The sequence below is a fragment of the Antennarius striatus genome, chromosome 11 (genome assembly GCF_040054535.1).
Source record: "Antennarius striatus isolate MH-2024 chromosome 11, ASM4005453v1, whole genome shotgun sequence".
Taxonomy (NCBI): domain Eukaryota; kingdom Metazoa; phylum Chordata; class Actinopteri; order Lophiiformes; family Antennariidae; genus Antennarius; species Antennarius striatus.
In genome coordinates, this window is record NC_090786.1 from 7,342,501 (window position 1) to 7,362,343 (window position 19,843).

The window sequence follows — 19,843 nt, forward strand, 5'->3', positions numbered from 1 at the left end:
CGGCAGCTGGCGCCTCATCTAGCAGCCCCCCCCCCCCCCCTTACACACACACACACACACACACACACACACACACACAAACGCATACATACCTCTTCCATGTCGCCCTCTGGGCTCGGCTGGCATGGCGCTGGCGTTGGAGTTTGCCGACGGGGCCAAATCAAGGGTTTAATCAATACGCCATTCTAGTTAAAGACGGGCCGACCACTCCGCCGCCAGCGCCCCCCACCCCCCCCATCCCAGCAGCCTCCAGCGCAGCTCTCATTAGTGGCCTAACTGGCCTTGCCCCCTGAGCTTTCGTCTGCTCCTCTGTTCATCACTCAAGTAGTTGTATTCCAAGGTGTCCTGACCCCCCCCCACTTCCTCTCCCCCCATCTTGAGCCATTTCATCGCTCAACTCCCAGTCCCTTCATCCCTCTCTCTCTCTTCTTCTCCCTCCCAAGCTGTCAGTTGTCAAGTTATCATTGTTACACAGCTACACATGTGGCACAGAAACCACATCAGCCTGCTGCGCCACACCAGTCAAAGTCATACAAATTACCCACGAGGCCATGGGGGCGCACATCTCCCCATTGATTGTTTGGGGAGGTTTGCATATGGCCGCTGGAGTGATGCTCTAAGACCACCTCGCTCAAATGGTGTCAGGCGTGTGTGTGTGTGTGTGTGTGCGTGTTTGATGGTGTGGTGAGATGTGGTAACACGACAGGTGGGCCTTCATCAATGTACTGGCAGCTGTGAATATGGCAGGTTTGTAATGGGTTGTGTGTGTGTGTGTGTGTGTTTATCTACATCTGAGTGTGATTGCTGGTGTTTTATGTGTGTGACAGAGTGTGCAGGTGTGTGTTTGCTGGCTGAACTGCCTAACTAACTGGGAGGGGAGCAGGTGACGGTTACACTGAGGGAATGAACCAAGATTGCAAAAAAAACAAAAAAAAAAAACGACCCGATTAAAAATCTGAGAAGTGAAGTGGGGGAATCCAAACTCATTTTGTCTCCGACTGTCATTCTGGCTATATCTGCCCCGTAGGTGTGTTCATAAATAGATGTGGGCAGGAGAAGGGATGGGATGAAAACGAGAGATGAGAAGGCGAGTGAGAGGCCAGTTGGCGGGTAAATGAACAGAGTTAGGATGAAATCGAACGGTAAAAACGTCGCCACTTCTTCGGCGTTCACATGTATTAACGTTCCCTTGCTGAATTACGGTCACAGAATTGTAAACCTCCAATTTCATATTAGCCATTTAAAAAAAAAAAAAAAGGGAGGGAGACATTCACAAACCACAAATGCCTCCACAGCAATAGAAAGCAGCGCACGATTATTATACAAAAACCTCCAGGAACCTTGTTGAATAAATACTATTTCCGGTTAAATATTTACTGATCAAATCCATCGATCAGAGCTGAAAGATGTCTGATAAATCCTCTGTAGTTTCACTAAGAGGACGGGTGGAGTGATGGATTCCTGTTAGTCAGGGTGTGGAGCTGTGGTTAAACTGTGTCGAGCGATAACACAAACACAGGTCACTGCATACGGAACAGCCATTGTGAAAGTGTGTGTGTGTTTGTGTGTGTGTGTGACAGAGTGTGTGTGTGTGTGTGTGTGTGTCTTACCTCTCCTCCATTTACATACTCCATGACGAAACACAGGCGGTCTTTAGTCTGGAATGAATACTTCAAAGACTGAAACGAGAATCCCCCACACACACACACACGCACACGCACACGCACACACACACACACACGCACACACATTAATGATCAAGGGATAGCTGCATGCATCACTAGCAGCACAAGATGCACTAGGCTACTTAATGCCTTATTACATCCCACTTCAAAGCGGTGACGTATTGTACTGTCAGTGTTCGCGTCCGTTCGTCCACCAAAGATCTTTTCTACCGGTGCAGACAGAAAGATGGAACAAGAAGCACATTACTCGGGCGGCAAAGTCGCAGGATGTTGCAGTTTCTGACTGCCTTGATTCTCGTCTTCAATTGAAAGGGTGACCACCTTTACAGAAAGCTAAAGCAACAGGAGCGACAACGTGATTCTTCATCGTGTCGACTGGTTTCTGTTTGCATCATTCAAAGCGAGGAGTTGTGTGTCTTCTCTTTGGGGGCAGGAAACTGCTAAACAAAAAAAACTGCTGGCTGTAGTCTTGTGGCTGCAGGTGTGAAGAGGTTAAACTCGGTGTGAACTGTATTTGCTCTCACCCCTGTGTTTATGTGCATTTGAGTGTCTACAAATGCAGTTAATGTGTGTTTTTCTGTGTGTGTGTGTGTGTGTGTGTGTGTGTGTGTGTGTGTGTGTGTGTGTGTGTGTGTGTGTACGCGCATCAAACACAAATCGTCGAGCTCACAGATGCGATCGTTAATGCACCACAGTTTGATGTCAAACTCATAATTAGCCTCAGGGGACTCAGGTATGTATAGGATCAATATGCTGTGAGCATGTGTGTGTGAGTCAGGAACGCTTACAGATGTCACTATATTTGCACACAAACACACACACACACACACACACACACACACACACGGATTGAAAGAATTGAGGTTTTGTGAATGTGAGGGACTCACGGTGAGGAAGGGGTGTCGAGTGTTTTTGAGGACTCTGCTCTCCGTGAGAGTGTGAGCCACTTCATCCTGCAGGTGCAGCACCAAAATCATTTTCAATGCAAACAGTTAGGAATTAACTTTTTAAATTGCTAGATGATGCATAAAAAAAACAGATCTATTATCTATTAATGACACAGCAAAAACAGATCGGCACAAATCGTAATGCTACCAGACTGACCTTGGCTATGATGACTTCCTTTTTAAGTATTTTCATGGCGTAGTATTTCCCGCTGGCCTTTTCTCGCACGAGAATCACTTTACCAAAAGTTCCCTTTCCCAGCAGCTTCAGGTAGTCAAAGTCACTCATTGTCTTTGGGGAGGGAAATACAAGAGGACGTCATCGCCAACATCTTGTTCAATATCATAAACACTGACACTGAATGGTGTAAGTACCACAGGAGGCTGGAGGCGCGTGTCGTGGTGCCGTTTAATTTACATCATGTGTCGAGTGCACATGTAACGCTTCTACCTTTACCTTTGCTACACACAACATTCACAACAATTGGAGCACTTTGGGAGCTAATTTGGGAAAAAACACTTATCCATCTTTTTGTTATGTGGGCTACTCCAAGTTTACACAAATCTCTAAATGGAACATTTGAAAATTGCAAGCAGTCAAAGGAAATAAGCCGTTCCGTGGTAATGAAAAGCAGAAACCATTTTGGCATTTTGTGTACAGAATGAGTGAGAATTAGAGTTTGTGTGTCTGCATGAACATCTGTTGTTGAGTGTTACCTTGCGTTTGTGGTACGTGGTGGAGATATCCATCTCCTCCTCCACCATGTTGTCGATGTTGGAGGTGGGGCTGCACTGGATCCGTTCTTCTTCTTGCCGCTGCAGCTTGTCGGCCACCATCTGGATGGCCTCCGTCCACTCATCTCTGAGTTTACAACACACAAGATAAAGTTTACACCAGCTCCCTCCCATGGCAGTTTAATTTAACGAAATATAGCGTTATTCAGTCACTGGAAGGCCAAACTAAAAGTCCAGGACCCAATGCAGCGGTTTGACATAAGGGTCAGGGTTACGTACCGGAGCAATGCTATGAAAGTTAAAAATGAGTCCAGCTTTGAAGTAGAGCTAAAAGTCATCAGATGATAAACTATGATCCTCATCTAAATTTTTTATCTTTAATATTTAAAGGCTGATATTTCAAAGATATTCAAATATTAATCAATTATGCAAACAATTAATTTACCCAAAAACAAACATGGACATGTTACCAGACAAACTCCTGTCAAAGATCAACATGTGCAAGTTAACTTCAAAATCTCTCAAATTCTAACTTGTTAATTTTTTTTTACAATATGCAAATCAAACAAACCAAACCTAAAATAGATATATTATTATAGTAATAATATTAAGACATGTGAGATTAATTAGAACGCTTTGAGGAATAAGTGTGAGGATTTTTGACCTCATTTTGTGACTTGTTGAGCCTCAACTCTGTCAGATGTGGTTCTAATACATCAACCACAGAACATTCAGAATTCAAAGGCTACCGTTTTATATTACATAATACCAGGTGAATGGTTGTGTTGTAACTGCCCCTGTGCCCTGCCTCATGCTTTCAGCGCCTTAACTTAGATCAACCCAGGTGACATTAGAAAGTTGTGAGACATACTATTTGCTACAGATTATGCTTTAGAGTGGATAGAATTTATTAATCCATGTTTCTAAAGGCACTAAAGTGATTTCAATTAACACTCATGTGCTCAACCGAGAGGAAACATGGACGCTTGATAATCAACAAAATGAGCAATGATCATGGAGCAGAACTAATAGCCACCAGTCTGTGCGTGTGTGTGTGTGTGTGTGTGTGTGTGTGTGTGTGTCTGTATGAGGTGATGAGCTATTGTGTGCACAAACACACACCCATGCATTAGACGTAACAATGCACTGTTGTTTGCTAACATTGTTCCTCCCCATTGACTTTCCATTAGTGGCGTTGTTCAACATCTGTTGAGAGAAAACGTGTGTGTGTGTGTGTGTGTGTGTGTGTGTGTGTGTGTGTGTGTGTGTGTGTGTGTGTGTTTTTGCTTGCTTTATTAAGTCTACTTAACGATGATGAATATAACACTTTATGGCCAGGAGAAGAGAAGAATAAGAATTGGATATTTTTGTCCAGACAACTCTGGCAATTGAATGAAATCACAGGTGATTATAAAAAACATTTAAGGTTTTAAACACGCTAAAATAAACTTGAAATGTTTTCTTTCTTTTTTCTCCCTCACTCAACAGTCAGACAGTCTTCATGTTGTGATGAATTCAAGCATCACATGTCAGCAAAAAAACACAACGGAGATGAGGTGAACCAAAGACGATATTCAGATATTCAGAGGGGAGGATTTTCGGAAGATGGTAATAATTAAATCTGTTTGACTCCCAAACAATCACCCCCGTGTCTTTGTTTTGTTTTGAGTTAGATGCACATATGTTTCCTTGAGGGACCCAGAAAGAACACTCAGTCTGAACTTAAACAGCAGAGTGTGTGTGCGGGTGTGTGTGTGTGTGTGTATCTGTGTGTTTTGGAGATCTGAATCCTTTTCTGCCGCAAAGACTTCTGAGTGTACCCTACACACTCCAAAACAAGGGCAAACTCAAGTTACACTCCATCTACGACAATGGAGCACTCAATTTGTGTGTGTGTGTGTGTGTGTGTGTGTGTGTGTGTCTGTGTGTCTGTGTGTGTGTCTGTACAGACATGAAAAGCAATGGGAACTCTCTCAAGGTCAGGCAACAGATAAATGCTTCCTCTCTTGGTTAGAGTGTTTTTTGTATAATGAGGTTTTTTTTTCCTAATGAGAGATAATGGGCCTGCCTACATTCGGGCACCACGCCAACACGTGCCACCCCCTCTGCTCACGGCTGGGGCTGCGGTAGCTGGAGTCCTGCCAGCACTGGTACAGTACAAAAAACTGTAATACACACAGAAGTGAACACCCCAGTTGTGGCGCGCACACAGACACACACATGCACACACACACACGCACAGAGGTAAACACGCACAGAGGTAAACACGCACACATCTGGAGCTCATAGTCGTCTCTTTACAGAATGGACTGTAACAACCTAATTAAAAATAATAGAAAGTTTTATAATACATAACTCCTAAATATTTGACTATCTGGAGGAGAAACTATTATAAATCTGCGTATAACAAAGTTGGACAGACAGCTGCAACACTCACACGCATGCACGTAAGAAAAAAACACACACACACACACACAAACTCAAAGGATGCACAGAAGCATCTGTGGTCTTCTGGGCAAAGCTGTTCATTTTCTGGAGATAAACACCTCAGCTCCACAGAAAGGAACTGAGCAGCTGGAGAATTTATGCCAACGCTACTTGAAAGGTCTCCTTTCCACTCGGTCTCTCTCACCCTCTCTCTTCCTTCATAGAAACTCTCCACAGCACCACTGCCCTTGATGATACTTTTACCCACATGATGTATTAGTTTTTAACTATCTTTAGTCTAATGTCATGGTCTTGTGGAAGTTTTAGTTTGCTTGTTTTTCTTTATTGTGCTATAACAGAAATAAATCAAGTTCAGCAAGTGCAGATGCAGGGTGAGTATGCATTCGAAAAAATAGATATATTAATGAGTTGAAGTAAGAGAGGAAGTCCTCCTTCAATAAAGTGCAGTAGCTGTACATAACAGGTGTACTTCTGTCCTCTAACACGTACTGTATGATCTGGACGGATAGAGGAGGTAATAACCTCCTTGTTCATTGACGTCTCACCTCTCGTCAGGCGAGTCCACGTGAAAAGTCCTCTCGATGACGGTGGTCCACTGGAGGCAGCGTATGATGAAGGTGTTCGGCTTCGGCCTCTCCGTCTTCATCAGCTGGCATTCTGAAACAGGAGGGCGGAAGGTCAGCGCCGATACAGGAAGGAGGAGGAGAAACGAACAATATGGTCAACTAGTCATGTTAAAGTTTTTCTTGAGATGAGTTACACTATTTGTCTGTAGTGGTTTTGTTGAATTCTGAGCTCCATAAACAAAATTGTCTTATCTTCTGAGTTTTTTGGGTTTTTTTACTAACAAATTTGAGAAAAGCACTATAAAATTACAAAATATGCAGCTTGATTTCTTGATTTGTTATCTTTAAAAATTTGGAATAACACAAGAATAAGCCACCCATTATTCAAACAATGTGAAGAGCGTTGATGCACATTGGGTGAATTTCAGAAAAGACACATGATCGTGCAAACGGGCAGTACAGTAGCCCATTATTAGACAAATGTGTAATACAGTAGGAGACAGCGTGGCCAGATGGGGCTGTGAGATTACTGTGGGAAGGAATGCATCTTCATCATCCCTCTGCTGTCTCTGATGAACAAGAACCGAATGCTCCATCCTCTGACCTCTCATCTCTCCGGTTCCTTCTTTGTTCTCCATAAATCAGCTTCCATTCTCCTCCCCTCCGTCTCTTGCCATTCTCTCTTCATACTCTCTCCTCCACTTCCATCCTTCCCTCTTCCCTCCTGTCCTTTCCCTTTTTCAATTACTTTCTGTTTAAGTGTGACACAACGCGGCATGTCACAGCTCGTCCCAAATATAGACAGGAAGGTTAATGGCGACACCGCTCAGGTCGAACACAAGGCGGCGTCTCAATGTAAATTTACATACACACTGACTGGTGAGCTCGGCTTGCTGTGCTGCAGAAAACAAGGTCATGCTATGGTTGGATGCCAAAACACACGGACATTGGCGCACGCACGCACTGATACACACACACACGCACGCACACACACACGTAATAGTGATATTGAAGTTAGAATGTTAGCCAAAATTGGCTTGTTTGCCACAACAGGCAATTATGAAAGCGGTTAGTGGGTGTATGTGAGTGCATGTACCAGTGTGTGTGTGTGTTTTGTGTGTGTGTGTGTGTGTGTGTGTGTGCGTGTGACAGGCTTGTATGTATGAGTCTCCCTGCAGGGAACAGGCCTGTACCGTCTCTGTTCCATCTGACCACTTCTGTTGTTCAAATGCACGCACACACACACACACACACACACACAGTAACACACACACACACACACACACACCACCTGGCCTCCCAGCTTTGGGCGACAGATGTGGCAGTGCCAGTGTTGTGCCAAGCAGCCGAGGCCGGATGTATGGCCTGGCTTGTCCTCCACAAACTCTTTCCTCTCTTCTTTTTGCTCGTTCTCCAATCCCGTCTTCATCTCCTCCTCCCTGTCTGTTCAGTTCTGACGATCATCCTCTCTTCCCTTCCTTTTACCCCATATTTCATCAACAAGCCGCACTCTCCAACCCCTCCATCTCTCTCTCTCTCTCTCTCTCTCTCTCTCCACCCAAATCATTCCACCATTTCTGCCCACTCTCATCCTCCTCACACATTAAGTTTCCTCTTCCTCAGCCCCCCTCAGATGGACCCCTATCATACGTCCCCCTCATCTTCTACCGATTCTCCCCTCTCTCCTCTCTTACGGAGCGCTTACTTACTGGCATACGTTGTCTGAATCAGTACATTGAGTACTTTTCAAACAGAGTACAGCAGTCATTGTGCGTTAATGACTTGTGTGATGTCCTAGTACATCTGGGCAGAATAAAAACTCGGACTTTAAGCAATTTTGACACACTGATTAATATATTTTCCATTATTACACAATGTCGGTGTCAGTCTTATAGTTAGAATACGTTATAAGTAAGTCAGAGAGAATCTTCCGCTTTTTTTTAATGCTAACAGATGCATTTACTGTATGAACAAAATGAGGCGATTGTGGTGGTAATGTGACACCATAATCATTAATCCTGTTAACTCATTAGCTGCTTAATTACACATGTCAAGGAATGCGTGTAGCTTGCTAACCAGGTATAGACAGATGTATAGCGGCTAATTAGAGCCTTCAGTGAATTGTGTAAAGCACACAACGCTGTGATGACTGATGACTGACAAGATGCTTTGACACGCCAAGAGTGAAACTGATGCAAACACCATTTCATTGTGGCTGCGTGATGAAATCACAGGAACATTTCAGCAACATTTCACGGCGCATGGCGTGACAGATGTGATAATGGGCATTTAAGAAACAAAAATATACGATGACAAATGAGAAGATTTTGGCTATTATAATTCTTTTCAGCTGGAGAACGTGAGGCCAAAGCCGTCGACACAGACTCCACTCCAAACTGACTTGTTTTCTGCAGGGGGTAATGACCCAGGTCTGGACAGAGTTTACACAAAGCTGCAGCTTTACATTGTGCGTCTACACAATTTAAAGATAGGCTGCTTTTGTGTTTGTGTGGTAGGGGACATACTTGCTACAGAGAAGTTATTTAGAGGGTAGGGCAGGTCTGCATCCTGAGGTTTCTCCTTGTAGCCGATGAAAGAGCCGTCTGTCTTCAGCAGGAAGTATCTTGGTCGCCAGTTCTTTATGTATTCACCTGCAGGACAACATGGAGGATATGAATAGTTTTCATCAGAAGGTTAGCGCAAACAAAAGGTTAGCGATGACGATGATCGCAGAGGCACTAATGCACTAAAGGGTAATAATCCTCAAATGAGTAATAACGGCAATAATGTTGGTGGTGATGATTTTAATTACAGATTTTGTTCCCTAGACACATAGTCCGTTCAACTCTCATCTGTCCAAAGCATATCTCACACACACACACACACACACACACACACACACACACACACACACACACACACACACACACACACACACACACACACACACACACACAGTGCCTCTATGACTCCCACAGTGCTTGCCAGATTCAGATCGGCTTATCATGTAAAAAATGACAAAAACATGTTTACCAGAACAACAAGCAAACTCTCCGTGCCAGGAACATCATCTGGCTGATACATGGGCAGGTGCAGAGGTGACGACCTTTGCAGTGAGTACACACACACACACACACACACACACCGCACACACATGAACTCACGCGTACACAAAGATAGACACAAACTATTGGTCAAAGAGGGAGGAAGAAAAGAGGGGTGATGACACATCTCACACCGCAACAACAAATAACAACATCTGCTAAGCGTCTGTTAGCAGAGCTTTACCCAACTGGGGGGCGCGGACTGGAGCTGAGGTGGCACCGCAGCTTTGTCAGATGACCCGCTGCAGGATTACAAGAGTGTCAAATATGTCCACGCCACAGAGTCGGATAACAACACCGCATCCTGCATGCACACGCACGAAAAGCAGACGCCTGTGGATTCACATATAGCTGGATGTTGGTGTAACGTGAGCACGAATACAGGAAGTGTAACACTTTCCAAAGCTTTCTCACTACGATCTATATAGTTAGAAAAAAAACCAACAACACGTTTTAATTAATCATCCATTCCTTGACATGGACACACACACACACACACACACACAAACACACACACACCTTGAAGAAATACTAACAGATAAAGGTTATAACATCTGAGTGCACATAAACACACTCACACGCAGCTCCGATCACCTTTTTTAAGCTAATTCACTGGGAGTGGGAAACAGGCAGTGTGTTTATGTGTGTGTGTTAAATTTGTGACATCCATTTAAAGCGGTAATGACAGCAGGCTGCGCTCGTTAACACGTCGCAGAAAAACACCTGCTCCGCTGAAGGGACCGTGCGACTGCCGGGCCTGTCGGTACCTCTGAGTGGTGCTGGTGGTGGAGGTGTGTGTGTGTGTGTGTGTGTCGGTGGTGGTGGGGGGTGGTTAGCGGCTGATTTGAACCAGCACACAGGGACATACAGAGACACAGATAGACACGGATAACAAAATGCTGCCGGGCGCCAGTACATCATCAGAATTACCACATCACACCTCGCTCCTCTCAGACTATTTCTCTCTTCACAAATCCACCCACTCTCCCCTCCTCTTCCCGTTTCCTTCTCCTGTTCTTTCAGAGATGAGCATCTTTCTTTGAATCGCTCGCTCGCTGTGAGAGGGGTTGAATGGGAGGAAGCAGGAGGAGGAATAGAGAGAGGCATACGGACAAAATTTTTAAAAAAAGGAAACGAGACAGGGAATTGATGTGGCGAGTGACAGGAAGAATTCCTCACGTACGTAAAACGTGTGAGGCGAGCGTTGTTCTTAGCATTTGTGTACTTTGAGAACAAATGAGAGTAAACCTAACAGTTGTGTTATCCATGTGTATTATTTGTTATCTTTGAGATGCAGAAAGATGGAAATAAAATTTATACAACAGAAAACAAACAAAAACATAAATGTTTTATAGAGACTATGTGAAAGTGTCCAGATTTTACCAAATGGGAATATTAAAGAATGGAATGGGAATTAAAGGCTTCACACCTGTGAATGAATGCTGAAAGAACGCCATGATCTGGAAGAGACAAACCAGTTAACTTTTGTAACGACAGGAGGAAGATGTACCGACTGACAAAGTGGACGTGGATAAAGAGGAAGTTAAACTGAATAACTATTATGAACTGGCAGTGACGACTGGCTGCTGGTTCAGCTCCAGTCATTTCTCTGAATCAGTTTCTAGTTGACGTGTCCAACCAATGGAAGCCTGTGGCTGCCCCCCCCCCATCACTCAGCAGTCCAGTATAACCGAAAACATTTAAGCAATCCTTCTGGCCAGGCCTAGACAGCATGTGTGTGTGTGTGTGTGTGTGTGAGTGGGCGTACACATCCACTGGGGGGTAGGTGAGGGGGCAGCCAGGGGTGGCACAGACGGAGAGAGGAGATGGACAGTTGTCTGCACATGCCGTTCCAAACAAACACAGACACACACACACACACACACACACACACACGCACACACACACACTTAGACGCACAAACACACAAACCAACACAATTCAGTTTCTACTGTTCCAATTCTCTGAATGATCCAATGGTGTTCTGTCAAGCTATCCCATCTTGGCCCTGCCTGTAATGAGTCCAGCAAGCTCTCCCACTCTGGACAGCTTGTCTGGGGAGCCACATGTCTCTAGTTTGGACTGCTGGAAAAAACAGAACAGCCGGTCTCCTTCCCACACCATCTATCTCGGACTCCTCACTTCAGTTTCATTTAGTTTTCTGCACAAGTTTACTTTTCCCTTAAGGCCAATTAGTAAAAACTACACTATTCGGTGCTTAAGACAACAGGAGTCTCTTGTTTCTTGTTAGAACAACAGGATATCAGTAACACAGGACAACGTGGGTGATCTGGAAGATCTAACAGAGGATATTTAAAAGGATAAGTTAAAACGTTTGAAGTGTATTTTAATTCTGAGCTAATTTTGTGGACCAGTTCTTCTCATGTGTTCTTAATCTTCCTGTAACAAAACTATAAACATTAGCTATAAACATTAATCACAAACTACAGTACATCCATACCATACTTAACTAGAAGCTATATGCAGAGTTGGAAAACTTTGACCAAGTCTCGACTCCTCCAGGTCTTTTGTTTCCAGCTTTCAGGGGTAAAAAATAAACTTTTTAAAAACTTATTTGAGGAGAAAATGAGTCTTGCTGGCACATCCTCCAGTTGCAGCTTGTGGATTTAGAAGTAAGAGACAGAAATGAATCAGCTGTGACTCTTTCCGTTCCAAGCTTTCTGATTGGACAATTACGACGACGCACAGACTGACTGTCACTCAATTAGCAGGTTGATTAACTATTCATTTCAGGATGGCCGGGGGTGGGGGAGGGGGGATAAAAATCAGAGAGGCAAAATAGAAGACAGGTAAAAAAGAAAAAAAAAAGGTACGACTGAAACTCAGCCAGGAAAACAAAGATGTGACGCACAAACTTTGTGTCCTGGACTCCACAACACTCCTCTGCTCTGGTCGTCACGTTTCTGCTGAAACCGACAGAGGAATGCAGGAAAACCTTGCTGACAATAAAATAAATAACTACATAACTATGTGAGCTCACCAGCCATTTGTTAATCAACCCAAACAGGGATTTAATTTAATGCTTTGGCGAGGCTGCTGCTGATATGCAGATGGCGTAGGGACGGGGCTGTGTGACTGGCACTCTGGGAGCTGGAGGGGTGGTGGGTTGTGGTGTATGGAGGAAGGGGGGGGGGAGCGGATGGGGGGGTTGGGGGTGGGGGATCTGCCACGTTCCAGCACATACACAGCAGCTCACCGGCAAGGAGAGGAACACGCCGTCTGGCCACATGAAAACACAGCCTAACATACATTCACACACACACACACACACACATTCAGCATCCGCTAAAAGAGGACAGAGTAAATAGCAAGTTTACCAAACGAATAGCTGAGGAACTGACGAGTTGGTTCCTATAACAGGCAGGATGCGCCGAGTAGCAGATAAACTATCACTACTAACAACTACTGCTACTATTTGGTGCTAAAATTATTATAAAACTGGTCAGTTGATCTCCTGATATTAAATCAAACAGTTTTGGTGATAAATCAATCAGATCACTCACACGAGTATCTGTATCTGAAATCAATTTTACTAACCAGGATTTTGTATTCCAATCATGTTCAGAGCCATCAACTTACAAATCTCAACTTTGTTATATGTATGGTAAAACTCTACTTTTGGTCACGGTTATGTTGCATGTTATAATTTTCTTTTTGTTAATCTCCTTATAGATAAAGATAAGAACTGTGTACCTCTAGAAACAACAGAATATGTCAGCATGACAGGCAGATGCTTTAAAAAACATATATATATATGAAGGAAGCGAGGAACAAGACGCTGGAAAAACAAATGAGGTAAACCAGTAGGGCAAAGGTGGAGGTGAAGACAAGTAAGGCAAAGGTGCAGCACAGAGGGCAGTGGGGGTTAAAGTGGGGACCTGTGTGGTAAGATGCTTGAGGACATCTGTCCCAGAGTCTGTCTGAGAGAAGAGGAGGTTTGATCTAGAGGAGAAGTATCCGTGTTGCAGAGCTTCACGGGACTACAAAACAGTTTTCAATAAAACAATGAGGACAGACTAATAAAGACGCGGCGCATAGCGGACTGTCTTTTTCATTACGTGTGTCCTTGCATGGCTACTACTATTTTAATAACCCCCGACCCCGGCATTTCTAAGTCGGGCATGCTCAGACATCTTAAGACCAATCTAGGCTCTTCAAGCAAATCCACTTAAAGTGTATTAGTCTCATTACCACATCGGGCCTGGGCTGCTGCTGGTGTGTACGTGCAAGTGTGCTTCAAATACATCATCAATGACAACATAGAAGTGGTGCTTTGTACTATTTGTAAAGGTTCGGAGGACCTATTTGGAACTAGAAAAATGTGTGAGTGTGTGTGTGTGTGTGTGTGGGAGGCAGTGTATGTGGTTAAGTCTATGACAATTACAGATTGGGTACAGGACAGGCCATTCACAGGGTGGCCAGAGTGAGTGCATGCACATGGGAAAGTACCCATCCCTTGGGGGCCACTAAGAGATTTCATCCAGCCAGCTGTACACAGCCAGATCATCCTGGTAGACTCTGCTGGATGAACACACTGGACACACACACACACACACAACTGGTGCAGGATGACACACACAAACATATAAACACTCACATCTACACACCGGTTAGTTATGGCAGATTCATAATCCAGAAACACATAAAATAGAAAATGACTCTGCTCTTTTAAATAAGAAATTTCCTGCGTGTTCTTGGAATCCTCCTTTTCCTCTTCCATATTCCCTTGCAGTACCATCGCGGTCCAGTAGATGGCGGTGGCTCCTTGGAGCATGGAGGCCACCACTGTAACGCTGACAGAGCTGCAGTGACAAGCAGCAGCCAAGATGCTTCACATCCGTGTGTGTGTGTGTGTGTGTGTGTGTGTGTATTTCTACATGCAGGCACTCAGTCGGCTTAAATCTGTAAGTGCGTGGATTACAGTGTTGTTAGCATATTAGCATCTTAGCTGAGGACCAGCTCAACGCCAGCTGTCCCTGTGACCACCAGGTCTATACATCCCCCACCCTGCTACCCTTCTCAATCCTAAACCTCACAAACACAAATACAGACCCACCAGAACCCTGCTGTCGCTACTTCATTGGTCTAAAAAAAAAGTCACATTCACATATAAAAAAAAAATCCTCTTACTTTAAACATATTACATTTACTTTAAAACCCAGTTTACACAAAAATGATGACAAATATCACATACAATACTCGATCACAGTCATGGCTATACAGCTTCAACAAGTCAGGAGTAGCAACATACAGATGATTTCTGATCTTGGATCAGCTGCCGCACCCTCTGATTATCCCTCAGCCTGAAATACAAAGATGCTTCTGTGCCTGTAATTTACACCTCTTTGATTTCTCAATTTCAAAGTGACAGGTTGACTTTGCATTCTGGGATGTCAGATAGTAAGGCTGCTTTGTGGACGTACACCACAAAATATTTAGTATTCCATGTAATCCAAAAATGCTGTCAAATTTAGAAAGCATGCAAATGAAGACAAAATGTTGCCAACTCACAAGTGGTGCACCTCCTAAGTATGAGCTCCTATACAGGAAGTACAGTAAGACCTCCTCCCATTACAAACCAACCATTCTACAAACCTGTCACACTCTTTAGTCTGTATTTTCTTAATTGTGTCATAATTAAAAGAAAAAATGTTGACATTTAAAACGATACTTCAGTATGACATACATACAGCATGTGCTGCAGTTCATATGACAGTAGGACCACATAGAAGGATACACCAATCCTGACCACTATCAAGGATAGTTCAAGATGGTAAAAATACAAACTGAGCTCACCAATATAAAAACCCCTGCATTCAAGCACCCAAAGACATTAGGAATACCGTGATGCTTTTGTTCAGTGAATCCAATGTGATTAGGAAATGCACACACAGCCAATGAGAAGGCTAATCAAATTGTGCTGATTGCTGGTGTATCGCCCCTCTCCGCTCAGTTCCTCAGACGGCATTTTGTGGCAGCGTAACTGATTTCTTCTGTTATTTTACGCCATAGAATTTGACATTAAATACAATATATTTATTTGTAAAACACTGTTTACACATTTCTAAATATGAAAAATTAGTGGAAAAGACATTAAATATCTACGGTAAAAGAGTACGAGCTGCAAAAGTGTCAAACTAATCAGCCCAACCCTGTCCAGCTCAGCAGTGGTGAACAGGTGCAAAGCATTGTGGACGTGTGTGTGTGTGTGTGTGTGTGTGTGTGTGTGTGTGTGTGTGTGTCTCACTGTGTCAAAGACTCACTTTTATTCCAGAGTGCTTGGCTTTGTATTATTAATCACCAATGCTGGATTGGGAGTGGCAGCTGACATTATGTTTGAATGTGTGTGTGTATGTGTGTGTGTATGTGTGTGGGTGTTCAGTCTCCTTGTAAACTCATACACATGCTCGCAGACAGAGCGTACTCTTGTCAACACAAATGCACAAACATGTGCACACACAATCACACAATATCCCCCAGCCAGACTGAACAATCTAACATTACTCCTAAATACTGTCAAGTGCCCCCGTGCCCCTCTACAAACACACACACACACACACATACACACACACACACACAGACCAGCCCAGTTGTGCCTCATTGTAAAGGTTCCATTCACGTTTTGCATTGAAGGGTCTGTAAGTGCTCTCCACCTCACTAACTGCTGCTCTCCTGTCTCCCCTCTACACTACCTGTCTGTCTAATCACCTGCCCCAGAGCGCGTCCATCTGTCCGTCAGTGTGCGCTCCCACGGGTCACGTCTGGAACCCTACCCCGATTTCAACTACCAAGCATTTATTCATCAACTCTTCTTTGTTTGGACAGTTGAGCGCGACACCAACATGTTCGGTGGTGTGACACCTCAATCTGTTCTCGGCTTCTGGTGATTACCAGCCAGGCCAAGCGGAAGGTTTGTTCGAGGTACAAAGCTCCAGATGAATAGCGGTTTCACAAATATAAGGAGCTCTGTGATAGGCTGCAGTTAATCATGCTTGTAAAGGGAAACATTACAGAATGGAACAAGCGTAACACACAGACTTATCCTATGCCCTCATAATCAGTCATGCTCCATCACACATTACTGACATGCCAGAGACACTGGAATCATATTTGTTTTGGTTCATCTGCTGCTATAAATCCCAGACACTGTCCAATAAGAGAGCTACATGTAAGCCCATGTGACTTCTGTTTACAAGACACTATTGTTCTACTGCAGCATTCGGACTAATAAAATCACAAAGTGATTGTAATTTGGGACTGCTGTGCACACGTCCGTCACACGATGAGGTGACACATCGACGGAAAACCGCTTCCATCCTTCAGAGGTGGTGTTTATCATGTTGTAACTTCAGCTCAGCTAAGAGGCTGTTTTTGACAATGTGTCCACATCAGCTGGCCGACGTCAGCCACTCCAGGATCAGACACACAAAGATGTCTGTATGTGAGAAGTTTATGTTATCAGGAAGGAAGGATAGAATGAAATAAAAAAAGATTTTTTCCCAATTTTAAAAAGCAGGTTTATTCACAATTACAAAATAATCACACTCAGACAAAATCCAAACAAAAGAGAAAAAAGAGAGCAAGAAAGAAAGAAGATAGAGAGTAGGAAAGAATGAAAGATGACTATATATGTAGTAGTTTATGTTGTAATTTGAAGGACGTAAAAAATGAAAGAAGGGAAGAGCAAAGGAATGAAAGAATGAATGAAAGATATCTATATATGTATATGTGGTAGATATTGTTGTAATCTGTAGGAAAGAATAACAAAATTACAAAAGAAGGAAAGTGAGAAGAAGAATGAAACAAAAAAGAAAACAGAAAATGAGAAAAAAGACAGAAAAAAGAAATTAAGAAAATATTATTATCATAATTTTATTATTATTATTATTATTATTTTATTATTATAATTATTATTATCATTATCATTATTATCATTATATTCATCTGTATGATTCATTTTGTATAAAACAAGTTGAAACCGGCTTAAGTTAAAATACTACATTTAGTTCAACTGACTGAATCCCCAGAGTGATAAAATAAATAAACCCAAACTACTGTGTTTAAACTTTGACGACCAGCAGCTTCTGACCAGAACTTCATGCCCTAGTGACTCTGTATGTTCCTAAAGGAAACTTATGGGTGAGTAATCAATTTTAGGTTTACATTTATTACCAAATTAAATAATATACTAAAAACAAAAGGCCCTGTTCATGCGAAGAGGCTAAACAGTACATGACACCAGCTAAAAATGAAAAACCCTTCTACGTCATCAGCATATGATGATGATTATTATTATGAAATGGAAGCATGAGAACTCCCTGAACTTGTCCAACTAGCCCTGCAAGATATATACAGAGTTCCCGTGTCGATTCATACGTAAAGACGTCGTCTAGAAACACTCAAACCACAGAGCAATATTTGAATCTAGCAGATGTTAGTCCTAATTTCTCCTCTGTTCTCCCCCTCAACTCTTCTTATACAGCAGTTTGTAATTGAATCTCATGTTCTACTCTCTGTGCTGCGAGACATCTGCACTTCATTCATTGTTTCTGGCCTTCCTCTCCGTCTCATCTTTCCTCTGTACTCACACACAAACATGCACACGCACTCACACACACACTTTTCTTGATGACAGATGGCAAGTCAACAATTGTACGGCATCAGTCTCTCAAAACACAGACACACAATACACACACAAACATCACCTCCTTGTTGTCCTGTCCCTTTGTGCCCAATCCCCCGTCAGATGTCTTGATTTGCTTCTTACAGCTGAGTGTGTGCATTAGTGTGTGTCGTGTGTGTGTCCCTCTTTACCTTGGTATATTAAACACAAGTTTAATGGCAGCTTGGTGAGGTGCAGGTCCCAGCCAGTGGACCATATGGGGACATTTAGCCCCTTCAGAACATTGAGCCAAGCTTCCCTGACATGATTACCACTGCCGTCCGCTTCTCTACACCAGTGCTAGATCGGGACTGGGGAATTTTGTCACGGACAGCTAATTAATGACTGGAGATTGGCAACAAGCGATGGAGGAGGCTGAGGGAGGGTGGCGAATTCTCTTAATGTCTGTCTTCCTCCTGTGTTTTTAATCAGGCTAGCTAACCAAGACTGTATGTTACACACATGTAATATGGGTAAACAGTGTCAGACTTTGACTTTCCTTTTTCATTAGAAGGCATGCATTTATTCATGTCTCACATTTTCACCATTTCTGTGTGCCACAGCAGAACGAAGCTGGTGGCTTAGTTAATCCTATCAGAGACAGATTACAGGTTGGAGGATATAAATAGACCGACTGTCCCTTTAACTTGGCGACTGTGACCACAAGAACAAACTCTAACCAAACCCACCGATGCCAGAATATCAGAGCCATTTATACACTATATTGTCAAAAGAATTTGCTCACCCATCAAATGATCAGAATCAGGTGTTCCGATGACTGGCCACAGGTTTATAGAATCAAGCAGCTAGGCAAACAGGCTTGCTTTTAAAAAAAGATTTGTTAAAGAATGGATCGCTCTCAGTAGCTCAGTGACTTCCAGCATGGAACTGTGATAGGATGCCTGTGCAACAAATCCAGTCGTGACATTTCTTAGCTCATAAATATTCTGTCAACTGTATTATAAGGAAGTGGAAGTGCGTGGGAATTACATCAACTCAACCACAAAGTGGTGGGCCACCTAAACTGACAGAGGCGCATAGTGCGAAGAAGTCGTCAACTGTCTGCAGACTGAATTGCTACAGACCTGAGGCCTTCAGATTAACTCAAGAACTGTGTGCAGAGAGCTTCGTTGAATAGGTTTCCATGGCCAAGTAGCCACATCCAATCCATACATCATCAAGTGCAATTTTCCCCTCTTCCAGTGCTCTGTATTTATGCCGTATGGATGAGGTGTACAGTTATAAATCTAATTTCTTTTACAAAGAAGCATTTTATGGAGCTAATTTATTCCTTCATTCTGGGGGAAGCTGAATTGTGTGGACATATCATTTTAGTTGTTTAATTTAGTTCTCTAGTTCTTCAAAGCGTCAGATGCAGTGGTTTAAAGCACGCCAACACTGGAGTCTACAGGAGTCGAGATGTATTCTCTGGAGTAACAAATCACACTTCTCCGTCTGGCAATCTGATGGATGAGTCTAAGTCTTGTGTTTTCCAGTAGAGCATTACTTGTCGGACTGCATTGTGCCAAGTGTAAAGTTTGGTGGAGGGGGCATTATGGTGTGGGGTTTTTCAGGAGCTGGGATTGGCTCTTTATTTCCAGTGAAAGAAACTGTGAATGCTTCAGTGTACCAAGACATTTTGGGCAGTTCCATGCCCCCAACTTTGTGGGAGCAGTTT

General features: G+C 43.3%; 1 protein-coding gene across 2 annotated transcripts in view; it reads right to left on the reverse strand.

The window, feature by feature from the left end:
* Positions 1–19,843, reverse strand: part of akt3a (v-akt murine thymoma viral oncogene homolog 3a) — a 40,833-nt gene that overhangs the window by 9,282 nt on the left and 11,708 nt on the right. For both annotated transcript variants that reach the window (XM_068328138.1, XM_068328139.1), the window contains exons 3-8: positions 8,904–9,029; positions 6,358–6,469; positions 3,347–3,491; positions 2,790–2,921; positions 2,573–2,638; positions 1,611–1,679 (exon numbers count right to left, since the gene is read on the reverse strand). In XM_068328138.1, coding sequence (XP_068184239.1) covers positions 1,611–1,679; positions 2,573–2,638; positions 2,790–2,921; positions 3,347–3,491; positions 6,358–6,469; positions 8,904–9,029 — 650 coding nt within the window. The remainder of the gene's footprint in view (positions 1–1,610; positions 1,680–2,572; positions 2,639–2,789; positions 2,922–3,346; positions 3,492–6,357; positions 6,470–8,903; positions 9,030–19,843) is intronic.